At 36.8% G+C, this 23,849-nt stretch overlaps 1 protein-coding gene across 4 annotated transcripts in view; it reads right to left on the minus strand.

Moving 5' to 3' along the window:
* The window catches only part of HIPK3 (homeodomain interacting protein kinase 3), a 100,439-nt gene that overhangs the window by 10,107 nt on the left and 66,483 nt on the right, over positions 1 to 23,849 (minus strand). For all 4 annotated transcript variants that reach the window (XM_067749481.1, XM_067749479.1, XM_067749482.1 and 1 more), the window contains exons 3-8: positions 15,944 to 16,067; positions 7,424 to 7,543; positions 6,198 to 6,284; positions 5,522 to 5,706; positions 4,293 to 4,452; positions 3,756 to 3,879 (exon numbers count right to left, since the gene is read on the minus strand). In XM_067749481.1, the coding sequence (XP_067605582.1) occupies positions 3,756 to 3,879; positions 4,293 to 4,452; positions 5,522 to 5,706; positions 6,198 to 6,284; positions 7,424 to 7,543; positions 15,944 to 16,067 (800 nt within the window). The remainder of the gene's footprint in view (positions 1 to 3,755; positions 3,880 to 4,292; positions 4,453 to 5,521; positions 5,707 to 6,197; positions 6,285 to 7,423; positions 7,544 to 15,943; positions 16,068 to 23,849) is intronic.

A 23,849-nucleotide genomic window follows, 5' to 3' on the forward strand; every position in this document is an offset into this window, starting at 1 on the left:
ACTAAGAACTTTGACTAACAAGATTTTAGGGATATCTCCTAAGATTAGAAAGCTGAGTTACTAGAATAAATTCACTACTTCATAATTCCAGTCTATTGTATTGTACTTACTTTCAATATGGGCTGGCAGATCATTTAAACATAATCAGTTTTTGGATAAAAGTGACCTTGTGTGATCAGCCATTTAAAAAAAATTTTTTAAAAACAATTCTTTTTTTTTCCCTACTGAAAAATAACCTTATACTTTTTATTGCACAAATATTTGTAAGTGATAATTCTAAGGAGAATTTTATTGTGTTTATTTTCTTCACAGAGGTGCTTATCCTACTGACAGGGTGTTCTACCCTCTGAACTCCACCTAAAGAGCTACATGTGAGGGACTTCCCTGGCAGTCCAGTGGTTAAGACTCTGTGCTTCCAATGCAGGGGGTGAGGGATCAATCCCTGGTCAGGGAACTAAGATCCCACGTGCTGCAGCGCATGGCCAAAAAAAGTTAAAAAAAGACAAAGAAAAAAAAGAGCTACATGTGAATTAGATCTACAAAGATCTATGAGTTATTTTTTTAAAATGACCTTCTTACTCTTTCCAAAAAGCATGTCTTGATCAGCAAATTCTCCAAGGAATGGAATATGAGCACACCCAGGCTGTGTAGATATATTGCAGCAATAGAGAAGCTCATCAGAGAAAAAAGCATCCTCACTTTGATAAGGATGAAATCACAGACCAAATTCTTAAATCCCCCCAAAAAAAGATTGCCCTTAAATTCTCCTCGTAATCAATGCCTTAAGACAAGAAGAATTCTCCTATAATCTTTTTTTTTAAATCAAATTCAAAAGTGGGTTCAGGGCTTCCCTGGTGGCGCAGTGGTTGAGAGTCCGCCTGCCGATGCAGGGGACACGGGTTCGTGCCCCGGTCAGGGAGGATCCCACATGCCGCGGAGCGGCTGGGCCCGTGGGCCATGGCCGCTGAGCCTGCGCGTCCGGAGTCTGTGCTCCGCAATGGGAGAGGCCACAACAGTGAGAGGCCTGCGTACAGCAAAAAAAAGAAAAAAGAAAAAAAAAAGTGGGTTCAGATCCTAATTTTCTATATGCTTATTAGGTTGGCTAAAATTTTTATCTTCGATTACATTTGCTTGATACCTGGAAAGCATGACACAAAAAGTTTAAAGACTGTTCTAGTACAACAGAGGAGAATTTTGCTGGAATGCATCTGACTCTAAAATAGCAGTTTTCATCCAGAGGGGATGAATAAGTAGCTATTGCCAAATAATGTTAAATGCTTGTTTAGTAAATACAACAACCTACACTCAAATTTGTTAAGTAAAAGCTTGTCTAAGTCTTCTGTACTTTAAACATGGCACAATATTAGGAATGTGGCATCCATATAGCTATACCTACATGTTGTATCTATAGTATCTAAAATATATGAAATGCATGATGAACTTAAACAGTGTAGACCCAAGGTAAAAAATTTAAAGTGAAGGACAAGAGACATAAATTTTATTTTAAAATCCGAAGTATAATGGTACCATAACTGCTACCCAATAATCATTTAAATATGTTTCTTTGAAATGGATTAGCACATTATGAGGTAAAGGGGTAAGAAGGTCAATACTGGGATTTTCTACAGATGCCAAAATGGATTAGAGGGAAAGCTTTCATTTCTAAGCAGACACTATACTAAGAAACAGTGAGACAACATATTATAGAGCCTGCCTGTTATGCTGCTGCAACTGCACCTGTTAGTTTTTTAAGCGAACAAATATTTTGCTTTCTCTCACTATTAATTCTAAAACTACTGTTCTTCACATTTGATGAGTTAATGAACCTGAAAGTATCTCCTTTTCTTTCTGTTATCCTTGTTAGGAACCACTTGCAGTTGCTAACATATGTACAGAAAGGTTACTAACCTTTTATTAATTATAAGCTACATAAAAAGATAAAAGATTTGCCTAACCTCATTGAATGTTTTAAGAATGATGCCCAATTGTATTTAGAAATGTGTCCACAAAGCCTTTTGGTACAAACAGAAGGTAGCTCTGAAAAAAAAAAATTGTTATTCCAAATCTTTTTTTTTTGGCTGTGCCGCACAGCTTGCAGGATCTTAGTTCCCCTAACAAGGATCAAACCGGGGCCCCCAGCAGTGAAAGCCCAGAATCCTAACCACTGGAATGCCAGGGAATTCCCTGCTATTCCAAATCTTGATGAAATATACCACACTGTAGGTAGGTGACTCCCAAACTGATTTTGGTACACGGAAGAGATCATTAGAACCTAAGAATCTATTAGTACAGATTAAAAACTCATCTAAGTGAAAATGTATTTGTCAAGATACCACTTACGTAGTAACTAATTGAAAAACAAAAAAGCATCAGTCTTGCATGCTCAAGTATTTAGAAGTAAAATGTCTATGACTTACTATTAACAGTATGTGTATGTGTAACAGACAGATAGAACAAATACACCGTGTTAATACTTGTTGAATCTAGGAGAAAGGACATTATTATTCTTTGAACTTCTCTACAATAAACAGTTGAAGAAAAACGAAGAAACACAACAGCATCTTTAAGAGTGCTGACAATATGATATAGGTATTTTTATTACCAAACCAGCCATGGGTCACTGTCACAGATAACAGACCAAAGCTACCCTGGTAGAACCAAAGTGGCTAAAGAGCTGCCATGTTTTCACATCTCTCATTACCAGCCAAGCAAGTCAACAAACATATTTTTGGTGCTTTGTTAGGCACTGTGGGGAAGATTAAAATAAAAACTTTAAAAAGTTGCTCACATCCTTAAATGAAATAAAAATTTCAAATATAACCTTCAGAATCCAGAAATATTACAGCTGGAAACGATCAAGATAGTATCTATTCAGTCTGTTTTCTTTGACAAAGGCTGAAGCAAGTTAACAGACTTGTCTGGGATGGCAGAGCAAACAGCAGAAAGAGAACTAGATCCCAGGCCGACTTAGCACCAAGAGCTCTCACTTACACTATACAGCATTACCACCATGCTTCAAAGAGTCATTTCTGGCCCATTTGGAATCAATCTCTTGATTTTAAGATATAACTAGATGTCACGGCCTAGCAAGGACAAAACGCTACCGAAAGACCTAGGAAAGAGGGCTTTATGCTAGCTATTCCAGTCCAAAAGTTCACTGCTATCACCCTTTTACCACTAAGAAGTTCCTCAGTGTGAAAATTTATGGCATCTTCAAAGGTATTCTGTCACCATCTCACTTGAGGATTTGATTCTATATTTTTATCTAAATAAGGGCAATTTGATCAAAATCAATCTTCAAACAAACAAACAAACTAAGCTATGGGGAAAGAACAAGACTACAATATTTTAGGAAAGAAATCCTCTGACCAAAACTTAAAGAACTGAGCTCTCAATCACTGTAATGTCCAGCGATGACATGCAGATAAGTACTTACTTGAACATCTGGAGCAGTTATACCCAGTATAGGACAATCCATACCTTTCCAAGTTCATTAATTTCCACTAAGGTATGTTATCATGCTAGACTCTACAGGAAATACAACTGTCATATGGTCCATTTTGTTAATGATGACTACAGTGGAGCTGCAGTCAAGAAGTATCACTGGTCTAAAGGCTACTGACCTGCTTAAATTAAATTCAAATGTAGCAGTAAACGTACCAAAACCCATGCAGTATATTTAATGAATAGATGCCTAAACTTATTTTAAAGTAATGCATGCCTAAATTCAAAGTGTAATTTAAATAAAAGAATACCTTGAATAGCTGGTGGACAGATAATCAGTGTCTGCTGAAAAGCATCACCACAACCAAAATGAGCAGTTCCAGCCTGCAGAGGAATCCCATGGTGCACAACTGAATGAGCAGATGTGGTTAATGCCTGAAACGATAGACGTACATGGCATTCATTATACAGAGCAGGCTTCTAATTGCTGTACACATACTTTATAAGTAGAAATCAAATGCATTTCAATAAATCGTAATTCTATGATAAAAATGGACCCAGAAATTGATCTTACTGAAGTCTACTTTTTGTAGAGTTGAGACATAGAAGGGCAGGTAGATCATATTGAAAGAATAAAAGGTGAAGGAAAAAAATGGATTTGAGTAGATATGCTCCAATTGTTACCCTGAAATATTAGAGATTTAACAGAACAGCCATAGTAAGACTTCATCAGCACTGAAACTTCTAACTGCTGACATGGAAACTTCTGCATATTTCAAAAGCAAATCAGCAATCATTTAAAAAAAAAAAAAGAGGAGCATAAATTATCAAATACTATAAGTTCTTACCTGACTTCTTAATGTGCCAATTTTAGTAAAATTTGCTGTCAGATTAGCAGTACTGCTTGGAGCAACTGGTCTCAAGAGTGAAGTTTTATTGTGATTATTTGTGTCACATGAATTCGGATGGGACTTACAAATATCCATAATATGAAAACAGGACTTTACACTGCAAAAGAAAAATCGAAAGGTAATTGTAATATTATTTTTTTAATGTTTAGAGTAGTTTAAGATTAAAAATTATTTCCAAAAGGAAAAAAAAGTCTATGGCTTGCACTTAATCTGCATATTTCCAACAGTATTTCTACCAGGAAATCCTGTAAGATCAAATTTCAAAGCAAGCAGAAGAATATACTTATATCTGGAATATTTTCTTGAGACAGCAAAGCAATAGTGAGCACTTTTTGGTTATACTTTTATGACCCCTACTCTAAATAGTTTTTTTCTAAACTACTAGATCTCCACATCCCTAGATTAATGGCACCATGTATGTGGTTATTATGTTATTTTCAAAGTACTTATATACAGAAACCATTACACATTTTTAAGTACTGGGGGCGTGGAGACTAGTTGGGCTTTATAAAAACATCGATTTTAATTGTAATTCACAATAACGAATATCAGTTTGTTCCTTTACCTCCTTCATTCAATATTTTAAAAATATTAAAAGAAGTTATTTTAAGTCACTTACTTTACTCTCTTCAGCCTATAAAAAAGAGGACTGGGGTTCAAAGAATTCACAAGCTTTGCCTAAGGTAACTCTTCTAAGTCCTTCTCAATTTGGGCATATACTCTTCTCTACTAACCCATAAAAAAAACCTCCTTTCCTTCCACAACACAGAGGGGAAAGAAGGGGGACAAGAAAAGCAAATGCTGTGAAAGGAAATTGAAAATGGAGTTTGCAGGACTCAAAATTGAGGGAGGAACAACTTAACACTTCCTTTAACTATAAATATGCCTGGTTATTAAGGTAAGAATGTCATGTAAAACGACATCACTCAGTCATCCTCAGTATGCTATTTTGGAAAAAGAACATTGGAATGTGATTTAGATTTGCATTCTATTTCTACTCTGCAATTTACTGTCTATGTGAACTTGGCCAAGTTAGCTTAACCTCTTTTTACTCAGTTTACTTATATTTAATGAAGAAATTGAATCATTTTTCTAACACACTGGTTTACCACAAACAGCATTATCATTTCTCCAGAATCATTTTAAAAGATTTTAGAGTAACATACTGGTTGCTATGCGGGAAATCTAGAAGATGTTTCATATTAACAAAAGCATGGTTCAAAGTCTCTGCTGGAGTAATTCTTAAATCTGCATCAATCAGCAACATTTTTTTCAACAGACTAACAAATTCTCTTCTATCAGCTTTCTCAGCCAAAAGATCACTTCCTTCCAAATCCATCACTGCGTTCACCTGCAAAATCAAAATTTCAAGTCATCGAATAAAAATAAGCCATACAAGGTAGTATATGTTAAAGTCTCACAGTTTACAAAAAAAGCCCACAACACAGGAAAGAACAAAGAACTACAATTATTTTGAAATAAGAAAGAACAATTGAGTTTAACAAATCCTCAAAAATATTTTGAGGTACCAAAGAGCATTCAAAGCAGGAAAAAAAATTTTTTTTAACTAACAAATATCCACTTCTAGAGAGATGTAAGGAAAAGAAATATGTCTGTTAGAGTTTTCCTTTTTAAAGAAAATACTTGAATAATACAAATTAAATATGTGATAAAGACAAATGCAATTTAGTCCCTGAAACCTCAGAATCAATTTTGTTTGAAAAGCTTAAAAACAGCAAGCATTCTATGTCATATAGAAAATGATTAACGTGTTTTGGCATTCTTGGCATTCAACTCCACCAACTTAAGCATAAGATTGACAAATGTGTCTGTGGTACTCACATGCACTATATCATCCAGACTGTTGAATATGTACTTTCTGGCTTCTTTAGACTTCATTCCTGTCTCAGCCTCATGTTCTTCCAGTGTCTTATCGAATATATCAGAGAAGGAAAATATCTTATTACCCGCCATTTGTAAATCCTTTATTTCTTCAATTCTGGCACATTTAGCCTAATATATTGAATATTCTAAGGCAAGTAGTAGTTTCAAAAGAATAACTATCAAAAATGTAATTTTGGGACTTCCCTGGTGGCACAGTGGTTAAGAATCCACCTGCCAAGGCAGGGGACACGGGTTTGAGCCCTGGTCCGGGAGGATCCCACACGCTGTGGAGGAACTAAGCCTGTGTGCCACAACTACTGAGCCTGCGCTCTAGAGCCTGCGAGCCACAACTACTGAAGTCGATGCGCCTAGAGCCTGTGCTCCGCAACGAGAAGCCACTGCAATGAGAAGCCCACGCACCGCAACAAAGAGTGGACCCAATGCAGCCAAAAATAAATAAATAAAATAATTTTTTTAAATGTAAGTTTTTAGAAGTATACAAAAAATGAGAAGTTCAGGTTCAGACCAAAAAATATTACACGTATAGATAAAATCCTTAACAAAATAACTAAAGTGAATCATTAAAGATTTACTAATCCCAGGAATAAATTAGGTACTTGGGTTATGTAGTAAGTGGTTAGATTCAATCCCTGTCCTATAAAGCTTAATAAATGTAGAACTGGGTAGGGAAGATAAACAACACAAAATGATACACATAAAATTTTTTTAAACTATTTAAAGTGAGTTAATAATTGTGCTGCCAGGTTAGAGAATGAGCTAAGGTATTCAGAAAGGACTCTCCTCGTTAAAAGTGGGGGGTGGGGATTGTCAAAAATGAAAATTCAAAAGAAGAAAAAAATGCAATGAAAGAGGGCTTCCCTGGTGGCGCAGTGGTTGAGAGCCCGCCTGCCAATGCAGGGGACGCAGGTTCGTGCCCCGGTCTGGGAAGATCCCACATGCCGCGGAGCGGCTGGGCCCGTGAGCCATGGCCGCTGAGCCTGCGTGTCCGGAGCCTCTGCTCCACAACGGGAGAGGCCACAACAGTGAGAGGCCCGTGTACCGCAAAAAAAAAAAAGAAAAAAAAAAAAAAATGCAATGAAAGAAAAATAGGCACAGAGGGTATTATCTGTGAACATGAAGCATCTTAGAATATGTTTTTCTAAATATTTTTTTTAATGAATTACCTTTAATCTCCAACCAGAATGAGAGATATCTGTTTCTCTGCAAAAAAATCTTGTGGATTTTGTACCCACATTTAACAACTGTTCTCCTGGTAAACCTTGAGTCTGAGAAATGTATCGAATCTGAAAAATAATTTACAAAACAGAAGAGTTATTCTTTTATTGCATTAGATATTTATTGAACAACTATATCAGACACTAAGGTAGATGTTAGGTCAAGAATTAAATGATGTACAGTGTGTGCCCTAAGAAATCAGTCCAGTAGGGAACATACAAGTAAGCAATTATAATACAGTGTAATATATATTGATATAATACAGGTATAATAAATACATGCCTTATGGAAAAACAAAGAAGAGACACATATAATAATTGTAGTCATATAAAGTTCCAGATGAGGTGATGCTCAAGTTGGGTCAAAAAGAACAAACAGTTTGTCAGCCCTGAAGGAATGGAAAAAAATCTGAATTATTATGATTTATGCTAAGGTTATAATATGAGTAAATATGGAAAATAAAAGGAATACATCCACACATTCAGAGACTAAAGTTCACTAAGGGAGAAATGGCAAGAGACGAAATTGATCTAGCAGGCAAAGGGCTTTATCAGTAGGTTAAGAAGTGTGGATTTTACTCTGAGAGGCAATACTGGGAAACCACTGGAGAAACCGGAGAAATCTACACAGGCAACTGACAAGTTACTTGACTTAGTGACAAGTTGACGTGGTGAATTAGGGCTATGGGAGCACTGGAGGGGACGCATCTATGTCACTGGCATATGTGTGCTTGAGTCAGTAGAGGAGGACACAGTGTAGATGAGCTCTCTCAGGAGGACACTGAAAAGCTCCAGCCTCAGGGCCTCTGAACTTAACATCCTTCTGTTTGAACACTGTTCCCCCAGACATCTGTATGGCTAGTGTTTCACTTCCTTCAGCTCTCACCTCAAATGTTACCTTATTCATGAGGCCTTTCATGCCCCACTAATAAATAAGAACAAGCTCTCCCCTCTTAGTACCCCTATCTCTACTTATTCTGTTGTATTTTTCTCTACTGTGCTTTTTTAGCATCCGATATTCTGGTACATTTACTTTGTATTTTCTTACCCCATTCTGCAGTAGAATGTACATTTCATGAGGGAAGAACTTTGTTTTGTTTTCTTACACGTACACCCATGACAGTGTCTGGTACATAGGTGGCCCTCAAATATCTGTTCCCCAGATCAACAACTGGGCAGCACAGGGAATAAACAGAGGCTTAACCCCTTGAAACTGTGTTTGAGAACACAGGATTCTTTTTTTAAACCTCAAATACAACTAGTCCATCCTCTCCTGCATCTTCTATTTCTTCCTCTGTATGAGATTTTTGCCCTCGATCTACAAAAATGTTTAATATCTTCCAGCCTAAAAACAAAAAAAAAAAAAACCCAAAAACTCTCTTAACTATTTAAAACACTTTTCTCATTCAGTTAAAAGCATTAAAATAGTGGTCTATATTTTACTTTCCATTCTAACCTCAACACACAACAATTGGAATTTTACTATTACTCTCACGAAATGATAATGTCCTGTTATTAACTGACACATTTAATAGTCACATATTAATCCTTATCTTACTTCAACACCACTGGCTATTTTCAAGTGAATAACTTGAAAACTCTGTTCCTTTCATTTCCACATCATTCTTTTCTATTTCTCTTCCTACTTCTTGGCACTCTTTAACTGCCTTCCTCCATTTGTTATATGTCATTGCATTCTAGAGTTTTATCTGTCTTCTTTCCCTCTACAAGCCCCACGTGCCATAGTTTTATCTCTAATTCTATGTCTAAATATTTATCTCTAGCTCTGGAGCTGTAGATCCAACTGCTTACTGACACTCTGTATCTGGCAGGCCTTTAGGTACCTCAAAGTGAACATATTCTAAACTGATTTTCCTTAAACCTGTTAATCCTCATGTATTTCCCCCTTTGGAGACTACCACCAACCACCCGAATCAGAAACCTGAAATTTATGCCCAACAAGTACCTCGCTCTCATCACCCAACATCCAAAACCGTAACAATTTTACCTCATTAGTATTTTTCATAACTGTCTCTCCTCTCCATTCCTCTTTCAGGTCTTCTTCAATTCTGAGTTATACAATCTCACAAGCCTCCTAATTAGTCTACCTGCCTCCCTAATGACCCCATCCACTCACTCCCAATTCATTATTCACACTGCTAAGAACAAGAAATTGCTAACAGCCATTTTGATAAAATGAAAATCTGATTATTACTCCCCTGTATAAAATTACTTTACTGCCTACAGGATGGATTCCAAATCTCTAAACATGGCACACAGGCCCTCCAGCTTTATCTCTTCCGGGCTCTTTACATGCTCCTGTACTCCAGCCCCGTCTAGCACCTGCTAAACCTTGCATGGGTTAGTTTCTCTTTCCTAGATTGCTCTCTAACCCCTACTTATCAACATCCCTGTTCCTCTCCCTCCTTACTCCCCTCCCTGCCACTTCACCAAATCCACGTGGCAAACTTTTACTGTTCCTTCTTCAAGACTCAATTCAAGAAATTCTCCTCTGTAAAGCTATGCCTAACCATCCAAAACAGAGGCAATCACCTTCCTCTGTGCTACCATCACACCTAGAACGTAACTATTTTAATGCATTTATAACACTACATTACAATTATTTTAACATGTCAGTTTTCCCTGCTAGACTACGTGCCTCCTAACAAGAGTCTATGTTCATGCATATTTGTATCCCGAATTTTACATGAAATAACTAAAATCTCCACCTTACAAATTAGTTTCGTTACATTAAAGTGCAGTACCTCCCCCTCACCCCACATCCCCCAAGTGCCTGAGTTCCTTGTTTTACGGAAACAGAAAATGAAAAGTACTAAGAGCTTAGTACCTTGATGTTGCGTCAGAGTATCACAGATGGTAAGAAAGGTGCTCAACAATTCAATTTCAACAAACTTACACAGGGCATTTATTATGGGTCAGATGCTAAAGCTATGCAGAACAATAAAATATGTTGCCAATCTTTAAAATTTATTCAAAAAATTCAGTAGAATAAATATTTAAGCACATAATCTGCAATTAAACTAGGAAATGCCATTATAAAGAAAAAAACAAAGTGCTAAGAGAATACCATAGAGCAATTAATATACCTAAGAAGTTGAGATGGCACTGAAAAAACAAAACGGCAAATGAACCTGCCAAGTTTATTTTTGGTCGTAATGCCTGCCAGTCATTTGAAAAGAACTTGTTCCATCTGTATGCCCCTCCTGTCTCCAGTGGATGAAGGGTGGGGACCTGACCTAGAAGCAATTACTTCATAAATTTGCCTTGTGAACTCAACTAGAATTAAGCTAAGCAAATCAGATTTACAGTGTCAGAAACGCAAACTAAGAAATTCCAGATACTGTTGGAGGATGAGCTGAAGGGTTATAAGGCAGAGCTAGAGTTTGATGACCACGTTAACATAACCAGAGTTAAGAGTGAGCAGGAATTCTGAGTAGCAAGTTAGAACAGATAAAAGCACTTAAAGAGCAGCTAAGTTATACTTAAGATCGAGCACCAGAGTGAAATTCTACCAAAGCCTATTAATTTCTCTAAGTGTTGCCTTGAACCTAAAAGCACCTTCAACTCCAGACTTCACAAAATCCAGTCATATTAAAGCTCATTCTTGGATTTTTGGACAGTCCACACAAAAATAAATGAACTTTTCCTTGAGCCAACTTGAGAAGGTCTCTTTGAAACCTGAATAGCTTGACAAAACAGAATTCTTTAAAGATTCCCACCCCCACCCCTGGAGTGAGCTCTATTCTTCTTACGTAAGATATAATTTGATATTACCAAGCATAATAAAATTTGAATATAAATTCAGGCTTTCGGCTGCTCTGGATAAGATTCTACCTAAACTCTAACAAACATTTTTCAAGAACAATCAACCAATTAAATACTGTCCATTCATCCATAAAAATATTATTTAATTTCCTAGAATGTTACTGATATTTCCCCAGTAAATATAAGTCAAATTGAGTACATATAGCACTAATGAGACACTATACCTACAATTAAGACAGGAAGGGATCCAAGCACAGTACCAATTCACAGAGCAGCCTTCTCTACACATACACAGTAAGTACATTTGTATACAAAAGGAAATAAAATGCACATATGACAAAATATATTCTCAACATGGTCAGTGCCTAGTTGTAGAATCCAAAATTCAAAGAAGAAATTGCCTTGGAAAGACTTTAAGAGATGACACAGATGATTAAAGGGCTAGAACACAAAGCCCATAATAAAGAATTTAAATAGTCTGAAAAGTTTTTCCTAGTGACTCAAAATTGGCCTTGAAGTATACTACACATATACTGTTAAGTCTTTTTCACCTCCTTTGAAAAAAACAATATTACAAGGTTAAATATAGGTTACACAAAAGACATAACAACAAGGGTTAAGAAAGAGATGTTACAATATATTTCACAGAAAGTCTTTATTTTTGTAAATGTTCCACGTGCACTTAAAATGTATGTATCCTGGGCTTCCCTGGTGGCGCAGTGGTTGAGAGTCCGCCTGCCTATGCAGGGGACACAGGTTCGTGCCCTGGTCCAGGAGGATCCCACGTGCCACGGAGTGGCTGGGCCCGTGAGCCATGGCCACTGAGCCTGCGTGCCCGGAGCCTGTGCTCCGCAGCGGGAGAGGCCACAGCAGTGAGAGGCCCGCGTACCAAAAAAAAAAAAAAAAGTATGTATCCTGCAGTTTTGCGTGTAGTATTGGGTGTAGTGCTCTATGCCTGTATCACTAGGTCAACTTGGTTAATCATGTGTTCAAATCCTCTATATTCTTACTGATATTTTTCTATCTACTTTCTCTATCAATTACTGAAAGAAATGTGCTTTAAATCTCTAATTATGATTGTGGCTTCGTCTCTTTTTTTGGTTCTATCAATTTTAGATTTATAATATTTTGCAGCTGTTGCTAGAGATATAAAATATAGAATTTCTGTGCTTCTGTTGAATTGAATTTCCAAAATAATTGACTGGGCTTCCACTCTTTATAAATAATGCTGATATATTTGTAATATACAAACACTCCTGTTGTTAAAAGCAATGTTATTAACAAAAGCAAAACAGAAGAAGAATATCTTGTACAGCATATATTCTGAGAGATAAATATTTGTACAAAATGTTATCACGGGGGCTTCCCTGGTGGCACAGTTCGAGCCCCAGTCCGGGAAGATCCCACATGCCGTGGAAAAACTAAGCCCATTTGCCACAACTACTGAGCCTGTGCTCTAGAGCCCGTGAGCCACAACTACTGAAGCCCGCGCGCCTAGAGCCTGTGCTCTGCAACAAGAAAAGCCACTGCAATGAGAGGCCTGCGCACCGCAACAAAGGGTAGCCCCCGCTCACTGCAACTAGAGAAAACCCGCACTCAGCAACAAAGACCCAACGCAGCCAAAAATAAATAAAAATTAAAAAATTTATTTTTAAAAAAAGTTATCACGGGACAAAACAATAAACTAGCATAGACTGCTGGTTCCTTCCCTAGAACTCAAATCTGGAGACAGAATACAAATGGAGGTTGATGAATCTGAATAACTAATATACAGACTGTGAAAACCCTCTTCGAGCAATAGTAGATTGACAGTGGTAGGGTAGAGGTGGAGTCTGGAAGAGGGTCAGTGCCAGGGAGCTAGGGCAGACTAGAGCAGGGTTCAGCTGGACTCTTAGTGTCTTGAAAGTATCATTATCCATGAAGTACTGTAGAGGTGGTCTACTGCTAATAGCATAGCTTCTAGATTCAGACTGCCCGTGTTAGACTATTGGGCAAGCTTATTAAACTTCCCCACACCTCAACTTTCTCATCTATAAAACTTCATAGGGTTGTTGTGAACATTAAATGAGTTAAAGTGTTGACAGTTCCTGGCACCCAAAAGAACTCGATAAGTATTAATTAGTAATGTTACTACTATTGCCCACTGTACTGTCACTGTAAGGCAAAAAATAAGTTAAAAAAATAAAATAGCAACAACACCCCAATCCAAGTATATCATGGCAGCTGATGCCCAGAATAGGAAACAGATAACAGACAGAGGCGTGCCCTTTTACATCCTAATTAGATGATCATAATCCAGGGAGTTGAGGAAATTTTATGAAATTCAACCACATAAATAGACTAAAGTAAAAAACAACCCCAAAAAACCCCACTCGTGAATATTTTAATAGATGCACAAAAGCATTTCAGAGTCCAAACCAATTTAGGATTTAAAAAAAAACAACTTAGGGCTTCCCTGGTGGCGCAGTGGTTGGGGGTCTGCCTGCCAATGCAGGGGACATGGGTTCAAGCCCTGGTCTGGGGGCCTCCCACATGCCGCGGAGCAACTAGGCCCTTGAGCCACAATTACTGAGCCGGCGCGTCTGGAGCCTATGCTCCGCAGCGGGAGAGGCCGCGATAGTGAGAGGCCCGCGCACCGCGATGAAGAGTGGCCCCCGCTTGCCGCGACTAGAGAAAGCCCTCGCACAGAAACAAAGTGCCAACACAGCCATAAATGAATGAATGAATGAATAAATAAATAAATTTTTTTTAAAAGGGCAAAATTCCTTAAAAAAAAAACCTTAAAATTAGGCATAAAGGGATAGCCCTTATCTTGAAAACAGACATTTATCAAAACCTCTACAGCAAGCATCATATTTGAAAATGAGTATGAAGTCCAAGATTGGAACCAAAAAACACATCACTCTTATTTTTTGTATTCATATATTTTGGAAAATACCTTTTAAAACACTGAATTGATAACCGTGTGGCTATTGATGCTGTATGCTATTAACTTTTTTCAATTACTGTACCCATTTGGAATTAAAGTAATATACATTCCGAAAATATTGTGAATCTGGATCAGATAACACCTCCCAGTTTAGGAAAAAAAAAGAAATCTATTACAGATTTTAGAAAAACTGAGCTTTGGTCAGGACTTTGTGTTAAATTACCATTGTAACTTTTGACAAGTCATTTCATTTTTCCGGGCCTCAGTTTTCTCCTTTATAAAATGTGAAGGGGTAGTAACTAGATAATCTGTAGGGTCCTTTTCAGTATCAACGTTAGTTGTCCAACACTAGAACTGTAAAGTCCAAATCCAGAGTACAACAGCAAACTGACCTTTATATTGCCACTAGATGGTGTCCTGCTCCAGAGTACTATGCATGTCATAAACTGTGGTCCACAAAGCCAAAGGTATATTTCTACAATTTGACAGGTACCTCAGTACTTCAGCAGCTAAGGGATTATGGGACTCTCCAACTAGATCACTAACTCTTTCAAAACTAGTAACAGTTTGGCACCTGCATCAAAGTTAATGATTGGGTAAAAAGATGAAGGAAACTAGAATGTATGGAAATTTTTATAGAAATGGTATTTTAAGAGGTATGCTCAACATGGAGGGGGAAAGTAGAGAATATTAAAAAAACACCTGGCCTAACAGAGAAATTTTATGGGTAGAAAGTCATTGGAAGAGGATAAGATTAAAGTTAACGATAACATCTAATTTAATAATTAATATTAAATGACTTTTAGGGTCGTCTCAGCAACATTTAAGTCACTAATTAACTACCTCTCGTACCCCTTTTATACAGAAAGCTAAATCTTAGAAATCAGGCATTTTGCTACAAGTTATGTGTGCTGTAAAATGTTCTTTCTATTTTTTTTCATGTTTGAAAGTTAAATAGTATAACATTTAAATAAAAATATAAGCCAGACAAAATATATGTAACCCCTGTTAATTCTAACATTTTCTACTAAAATATGAGTTGAGTATATATATATATATCTCTCTAATAAGGGAGATGCTATGAAACTTTCAAATAATAGTGAAGAAGATAACAATTACCCAAAAAAGAATCTTAATATTAAAAACCAAGTAAATAGCAAACAACACTGTCTAGTAGCTTAGAGAGACTAATGAACACACCTGAAAACTACCATGAAAAGTGTGTAGGGAGGTGATTTGCTGGATTTTATTGAGAGTCATTTCAATGTTAAGCTAGACTTTTAGCACCACCAAAAACAGCTAAAAATACTAAAGAGGGTTAGGGTGACTGAGGTACTTAAGACCAGTAAAGGCTGTTGGTTCAAGACCAGTAGCTATGATGACTTTTATTCCTTGGGAGAGGCTGACATTTCAGCTGTCATCACCCAAGTGATGTCTGTCACCCAAGCAAAGCACTATTATTTAAATGGACACAGTCCAGCCCTTTATATATCTATAATATAAAAATGGTACCAAAAAAATTCTCCCAAAAGGTTTTCAGGCCTGTGGATTATACCCTTGTTTATGAAAACACTTTAAAAATCAAGTTTTGTTTTGAGTCCTGAATTTAAATTCCGTTAGATCCAAGGTTTTGCCAATTTATTCTAAAAGGAGTCTCACATGTATTGTATACCTGGGAAAATGCATTCCTGTAAGTCTATTATTTTTCTTTACATTCTACCAATTCTACTGGGTTATCACAACAGTTCTATTACCTGGTCATACTCCAAGGCTCCTGGGTAGAGAGGCCATCCAAGGAATAATTCTGCAATCACGCATCCCAGTGACCACATGTCTATGGCTTCACAAAATGGCAACCCCAATATAATCTCTGGAGCTCTGAAATTTAAAAAAAAATAATAATCATCAATCAATCAATCAGCGGTTTTCTTTTAAAATTATCCAATTCATCTGATATTCTCAGAGAAGTTTGTAAAATGAGAGCGAAATCATCTACTATTTACAGTAATTCTTCATTTTCCAGAACTTGTTGAAACCTAGCCATAATCCTGAATTAAACTTCAAGGGGTGCTATGAGTACAACATTGCTATGATAAAATATCTATACTTAATCCGAGTTTTACTAACATGACAGTAAAAAAAGGAAAAGCATAGATCTTGTTTTTGAGACTACAGGAGATTAGAAATAACACACTAGAAAGAGAACTGACAAATTAAAAATACATGCACCATGACACCAACAGAACTTAAAGCCAGACACCAGAAGATAAGACCCAAACAAAACAAAACAAAACCCCAAAGGCTAACCATGGATCTAGACGTGGGTATTACTTCAGAAGATAATAATAAAAACTGGGCTATTTGTTATCCAAAACAGATAAGACCAAGTTCAATATATTCAGCCTTAAAAGGCAGAAAGTACAGGATACATCAAAACAGTTAAAAAAGCACTTTACCACTTGAAGAGCTTTGATTATTTGGAAAATTATTTCATGAAAGATACAATTCCCCGATAAATTGTGTTGCTACTTCACATGACTTTTCCATAAGAAAATTAACATTCTAAGAGTTCTCTATATACAAAGTCATACAATCATAGTTATCCTGCACAGTCTCAAACTTACAGAGAAGTTATAAGAACAGTACAATAAATACTTTTTCCTAACCCACTTGAGAGTAATTTGTCAAATAATGGCATGCTTCGTATTTCCTACAAACAAGAATATTCTCCTACATAATCACAATACAATCATCAAAATCAGGAAACAAATACTGATACATCTCCACCATCTAAGCCTCGGACTGCAAGTTTGGCCAATTACACTGATAACGTCCTTTATGAAAAAGAATCCAATTCCGAATCATGCACTGCATTTAGCTGTCATATCCCTTTCAGTCTTTTCCAATATCGAATAGTCCCTCAAGTCTTTCCTTGATTGCTATGACCCTGGCATAAGATATTACAGGTCAGTTATTTGTTGAATGTCCCTCAGTATGGGTCTGTCTGATGTTTTCTTGTAATTAGATGAAGGTTATAGATCTTTGGGAGAACTGTTTAAAAAGTGATGGCGTTTTTTTCTCATTATATGCTATCAGGTGGTACAAAATTTTGATTTGCTCCACTACTGATAATATTCACTCTGACTATTTAACATGGTATCTGCTAGATTTCTCCACTATCAAGTTTCTCCTTTCCCCTCTGTAATGAAGCATTTTGTGGAGTTTCAATTTGAGACTGTACAAATAATCCAATTTCAATTTATTCATGTATTTACCTATGTAAGTATAATGGATTCCTATTTTATTCAATGGTTATAATCCATTACTATAATTACTTATTTTGATGCTCTAATTTTCCCAGACTTGACCAGTCGGAACTCCCTCAATGAGCTATGGGTCCTCGTTACTATTGGGATGGCACTGTTCCCAGGCTCTCTCAGTGTATATTTTATACAGTTTAAGAAAATAAGCCTTCTGCTAACTTTTTTTAACTGAGAGTGCTGATTGTCACTATCTCCTAATGCGGTGGTTCTCAATCTTGGCTGCACATTACAATCCCTTTGTCCTGGCCACACCCCATACCAATTAAATCAGAAACTCTGGGGATGGGAGGTAGGCATCAGTAGTTTTTAAAGCTCCCCAGGTGATTCCAATACATGGCCAAACTGAAGAACCAAAGCACTAGACTCAATGGGAAAACTATTCCATCTCCTCCCTACAGCTCTTCTGATCAGAATAAGTTCAAAGGATAATAAACAAATTGTTTTCTACCATAGATTTGGGATCTGTCCAGTGACTCTCTACTCCTAAACACCTCTGCTATAATTAATACTTAAGATTCAGTAGGCTCTTAATGCACAAGTACTCGTGAAAAACAAGTAAGTGTCATGGGGAGATATTATGAGGCATAAAATAACCTTAAAACATAGTTATAAAAGTTCTTCATTCTTTTGACAAAATACTCAGCAAGTGTGTAGATGTACACACGAGTTATATTCAGCTATAAGCAAATGCTAAACTATATTGTAAAAAGAGAAAAAAATAGGTTACACTAAATTATCAATCTTATATATTCACAATATAGAGAGATATCCTTTTTTGTTCACTATTTTATACGCAGAACGTAGCAGAGAATATGCACTCAGTAAACATTTCTCAGATAAGTCATGCCAACACAGGTTGATTCACACAAAGGAAAGAAAGCGTCAGTGTGAAATGTGGGTTTGAACTAGGCCTCAAAGAACAGAAGTCTAGAGAGAAAGAAAGAGAAATGGACACAAGAGTTTATAAAGGGTATATACTAATCTGTACTTTAAAAGGTTCAAAGCAAAAGGCAGCCTGTTTCAAAAATATGGAGTAAATGAGATTCACTAGTGATACTTAATCATGTACTACTTTGAATCCTGAAGACTTATTAATAAGACTGAGCTATAGCTGTGTATAAGAGCTTTATGATTATTTTGAAATAATTAATATAAAAAATTCATGGGTCTTGAAATTGGCTACCGTAGAAAACTTCAACATTGCATTTGGTAATGAAAGAAAATTAACAAAATGATAGTATCTAGGATACTCAACTTAAAGAGACCAAAATTATTTGAAATCTGGTTAACAATTAAGAAGAGTTTCTGTCAACTAGACAAAGAGTGATGAATTCCTTCTGCCATTTGTTACCATTTAATGAATGAGCCAAGTTTCTAGGTGACAGTGACAAGAATATAGAGTTATTTTTTCAAACTCTTGACTAGGAATTGTATAAAACCACTTCAAATACAAATCTAAGATTCAAAAGTTGTATTTATGTAAGCAAACTCAACTTTCTCATTTTAAAAAATGAAAGAATTTTAACTGCAAGTTTTATACAAATTCATTATGTATTATTGCATCAGTTTAAGTCCTCTGAGAAGCAGACAAGACGTGCAAGAAATTTCTTCAGAAAAATGTCTCTGAAGGATACACAGGGACAGGAAGAAGGAATAGGTGAAGAGAGCTTCAGACCTTGAGCAGTTCTGACACCTGTGAAAGAGGTGCAAAGGAAGAATTGGGTGGAAAGAACCTCCAACAGCAGTGCTGTTAAGAGAAAATCTTGGCAGGGTCAATGGGGTGTCCCCAAGGCAAAAATTATCTGCTAGGCTAGTTCCCCATCAAACTAGAACAGCGCAGCTCTAGGACCCCCACTGTGTTTGGTCACTGGCTGAGAGCAGCCCAGCAGCAAAGGGGCCTCTGCTGAGCACTGATGCATTACCTAAAGGCACAACAGCTGGAGGCTGTCAGTTAACTGCTCTTCACAGGAGGTTCTCTTGAAGTGGATCCGAATGGCACAATTCCAAGGCTGCCACAACTATCTTCCCAAAAGCTTTTGTATTTTATTTTATAATACTACATATCATAAAGAAAATGTAATAAATTTCTTCACCAAGTCTGAGTCAAACGTGCCTAAATTCTCTCCAGCTTACCGTGGCATGCCATAAAACATTATATTTTCTATATGTATCATCACATGTAAAAAGGTAGGAAAGCAATACCGTTAAGCATTTACAATCTAGATGAAACTGCCAGAGCTGTCAGAGCTCTGCTGGCCAGTCTTACAATAAAATAAACTTTTAAAATCAAATTATGCACTAAAGAATAATATATCCATCTGTCAGTAATGAATAAAGCTTAGTTTTCTGGTTGTATCTTAATTGGTTCTCAAATTATTCCTCTGGGCTAAATATACTTTTGTATATAAATGACCACAGCAGAAATTCTAATTTATGGACCACTCTTAAAATAAATCTTTTGTTCTACACCTAAAGGAAATTCTTCTACATCTTTTCTCATCTAATTTAACTCCCCTCTGAGCAGCTATAACGTGGTGGTGCTAAGGATATAGCAGGGAACAGATATCATTTGTACTTTTGTAGACAGGCAAGGCACACATTAAACATGGCCATTGGACAGAGAGTATAACTAAACCTGTTGTTCACCACTCTATAAATAATAACTCACAATTAGAAGGCAAGTGTCAAATCCACAAACCAACTCAAAAATTTAGGTTATATGGTAACAAAGGCAATCTATATATAAAATGCCATGTTTCCTTTTTTTGCCATATGCCTTTAATAAAATTTATCAATATTCATTAAGACCAAATCTTTTTTTACTTTTCTAAAACCTTGAAACACTGATATAACATACAGGTAAAGTGGAGAAGCTAAAAAAAATTTTTTTTTAAGTGGGTAAACTGAACTCTGAATGGTTTGTGGGTCTTTTGCTAGAGAACTCAAAAAGAATGTTAGCAGGAGATGGTTCAATTAAGAACAGTGAAATACCATCACTCAGAGAAGAAGATAACTATTAGTGGAGTTACTTTATTTCATTTTTATTTACTTTTTTAAGCTGAAAATTCAATCACTGTCAGAGAAACCTAGCCGTGTTAGGAAAAGGGATGTCTCAGTTCAGGAACTCAATATGTCAAATTCTAGGAACAATTATATTCTTATAAGAGAAAGATGCCCTGGGTTATCCCTGCAAATGCCATTAAACTATGAACTCATGTGATGATTTCATGGCCATCAAGAAAACAGTGATCATAATATGACTCCTAACTTATTTTTTCAAATACAAAGAATGCTTAGGCCAACTTGATTATTTAGTCTGCCTAACGTTTCTCATTAAAGTTAAAAAACTAGCATAATGCTGATACATTTCAGTTTCTTGAGAATCTAGTGACAGAACCCAGGGCTGGTCAAGTCTAGGACACTGATCAAATAATTTCTGAAATGACAAAACTAAGGGCCAGATTCTGATGATTCTGTCAGAAATGTCACTCAGTAAAAATGAAAGGTACAGCTATCCAGGCTTCTCTTGATGATACCCCTCTACATACAAGTGTATAGCTACATGCTTCTCTCTACTTTTGACAAGAAGATACCAGAAAGAATGTGTGAGCCCCACGATTGAGATAAGGTTCAAACGTTTGGAAATTGTCTATTACTACAAATCTATAGCATAAATAGGTAGATGGCGAAGTATTTTAAGAACGCAAAGTTTGGTACCAAGAAAGAAAGCAACCCCAACTTCAGTGGATCAGTACTTGGACATATGTAAGCACTACCGAGTGGGTGTGTGTCTTTCAAAACCAGGAAATGTTGCCCTGAGTCAGAATGGGTCAATTTTCCTTTCATACACTCCCTGTTGATCAGTGAGGGACTTTCTATTTTTATGAAGTTGTAAACATAATTACAAACCCTAGGGTCAATCAGGAACTAAGTCTGAATGGTCAGTAGAAAAGTAGAACACAAGTGATGGGAGTTACCTGTTACATTACTGTTCAAATAGGTATGCACGCACAAGTCAAGGATGAGTGGCCACGAGAATAAACACAACAAAGTTGAAACCTGTGCGTGTGTGTGTGTGTGTGTGTGTGTGTGTGTGTGTTACTCATAGGTGAATGTTTTCCATAGATGTGCACTATGGCACTGCAGGATCTGTGGTTACTGAGTCCCTAGAGGTGGAAGCGCAGATATAGGGCCCTGACTGTGAAGTTATCCATGGATTTTCACAGTGCATGGGGTCACTGTTTGCAGATGACATGATACTATACATAGAGAATCCCAAAGATGCTACCAGAAAACTACTAGAGCTAATCAATGAATTTGGTAAAGTAGCAGGATACAAAATTAATGCACAGAAATCTCTGGCATTCCTGTACACTAATGATGAAAAATCTGAAAGTGAAATTAAGAAAACACTCCCACTTACCACTGCAACAAAAAGAATAAAATATCTAGGAATAAACCTACCTAAGGAGACAAAAGACCTGTATGCAGAAAATTATAAGACAGTGATGAAAGAAATTAAAGATGATACAAATAGATGGAGAGATATACCATGTTCTTGGATTGGAAGAATCAATACTGTGAAAATGACTCTACTACCCAAAGCAATCTACAGATTCAATGCAATCCCTATCAAACTACCACTGGCATTTTTCACAGAACTAGAACAAAAAATTTCACAATTTGTATGGAAACACAAAAGACTCCGAATAACCAAAGCAATCTTGAGAACAAAAAATGGAGCTGGAGGAATCAGGGTCCCTGACTTCAGACTATACTACAAAGCTACAGTAACCAAGACAGTATGGTACTGGCCCAAAAACAGAGATATAGATCAATGGAACAGGATAGAAAGCCCAGAGATAAACCCATGCACATATGGTCACCTTATCTTTGATAAAGGAGGCAAGAATATACAGTGGAGAAAAGACAGCCTCTTCAATAAGTGGTGCTGGGAAAACTGGACAGGTACTTTTAAAAGTATGAGATTAGATCACTCCCTAACACAATACACAAAAATAAGCTCAAAATGAATTAAAGACCTAAATATAAGGCCAGAAACTATCAAACTCTTAGAGGAAAACATAGGCAGAACACTCTATGACATAAATCACAGCAAGATCCTTTCTGACCCACCTCCTAGAGTAATGGAAATAAAAACAAAAATAAACAAATGGGACCTAATGAAACTTCAAAGCTTTTGCACAACAAAGGAAATCATAAACAAGACCAAAAGACAACCCTCAGAATGGGAGAAAATATTTGCAAATGAAGCAACCGACAAAGGATTAATCTCCAAAATTTACAGCAGCTCATGCAGCTCAATAACAAAAAAACAAACAACCCAATCCAAAAATGGGCAGAAGATCTAAATAGACATTTCTCCAAAGAAGATATACAGACTGCCAACAAACACATGAAAGAATGCTCAACATCATTAATCATTAGAGAAATGCAAATCAAAACTACAATGAGATATCATCTCACACCAGTCAGAATGGCCATCATCAAAAAATCTAGAAACAATAAATGCTGGAGAGGGTGTGGAGAAAAGGGAACACTCTTGCACTGCTGGTGGGAATGTGAATTGGTTCAGCCACTATGGAGAACAGAATGGAGGTTCCTTAAAAAACTACAAATAGAACTACCATATGACCCAGCAATCCCACTACTGGGCATATACCCTGAGAAAACCAAAATTCAAAAAGAGTCATGTACCAAAATGTTCATTGCAGCTCTATTTACAATAGCCCGGAGATGGAAACAACCTAAGTGCCCATCATCGGATGAATGGATAAAGAAGATGTGGCACATATATACAATGGAATATTACTCAGCCATAAAAGGAACGAAATTGAGCTATTTGTAATGAGGTGGATAGACCTAGAGTCTGTCATACAGAGTGAAGTAAGTCAGAAAGAAAAAGACAAATACCGTATGCTAACACATATATATGGAATTTAAGAAAAAAAAAATGTCATGAAGAACCTAGGGGTAAGGCAGGAATAAAGACGCAGACCTCCTAGAGAACAGACTTGAGGTTATGGGGAGGGGGAAGGGTGAGCTGTGACGGCGAGAGAGAGTCATGGACATATACACACTAACAAACGTAGTAAGGTAGATAGCTAGTGGGAAGCAGCTGCATGGCACAGGGATATTGGCTCGGTGCTTTGTGACAGCCTGGAGGGGTGGGATACGGAGGGTGGGAGGGAGGGAGACGCAAGAGGGAAGACATATGGGAACATATGTTTATGTATGACTGATTCACTTTGTTATAAAGCAGAAACTAACACACCATTGTAAAGCAATTATACCCCAATAAAGATGTTAAAAAAAA

Source organism: Pseudorca crassidens, chromosome 9 (assembly GCF_039906515.1).
Source record: "Pseudorca crassidens isolate mPseCra1 chromosome 9, mPseCra1.hap1, whole genome shotgun sequence".
Taxonomy (NCBI): Eukaryota; Metazoa; Chordata; class Mammalia; order Artiodactyla; family Delphinidae; genus Pseudorca; species Pseudorca crassidens.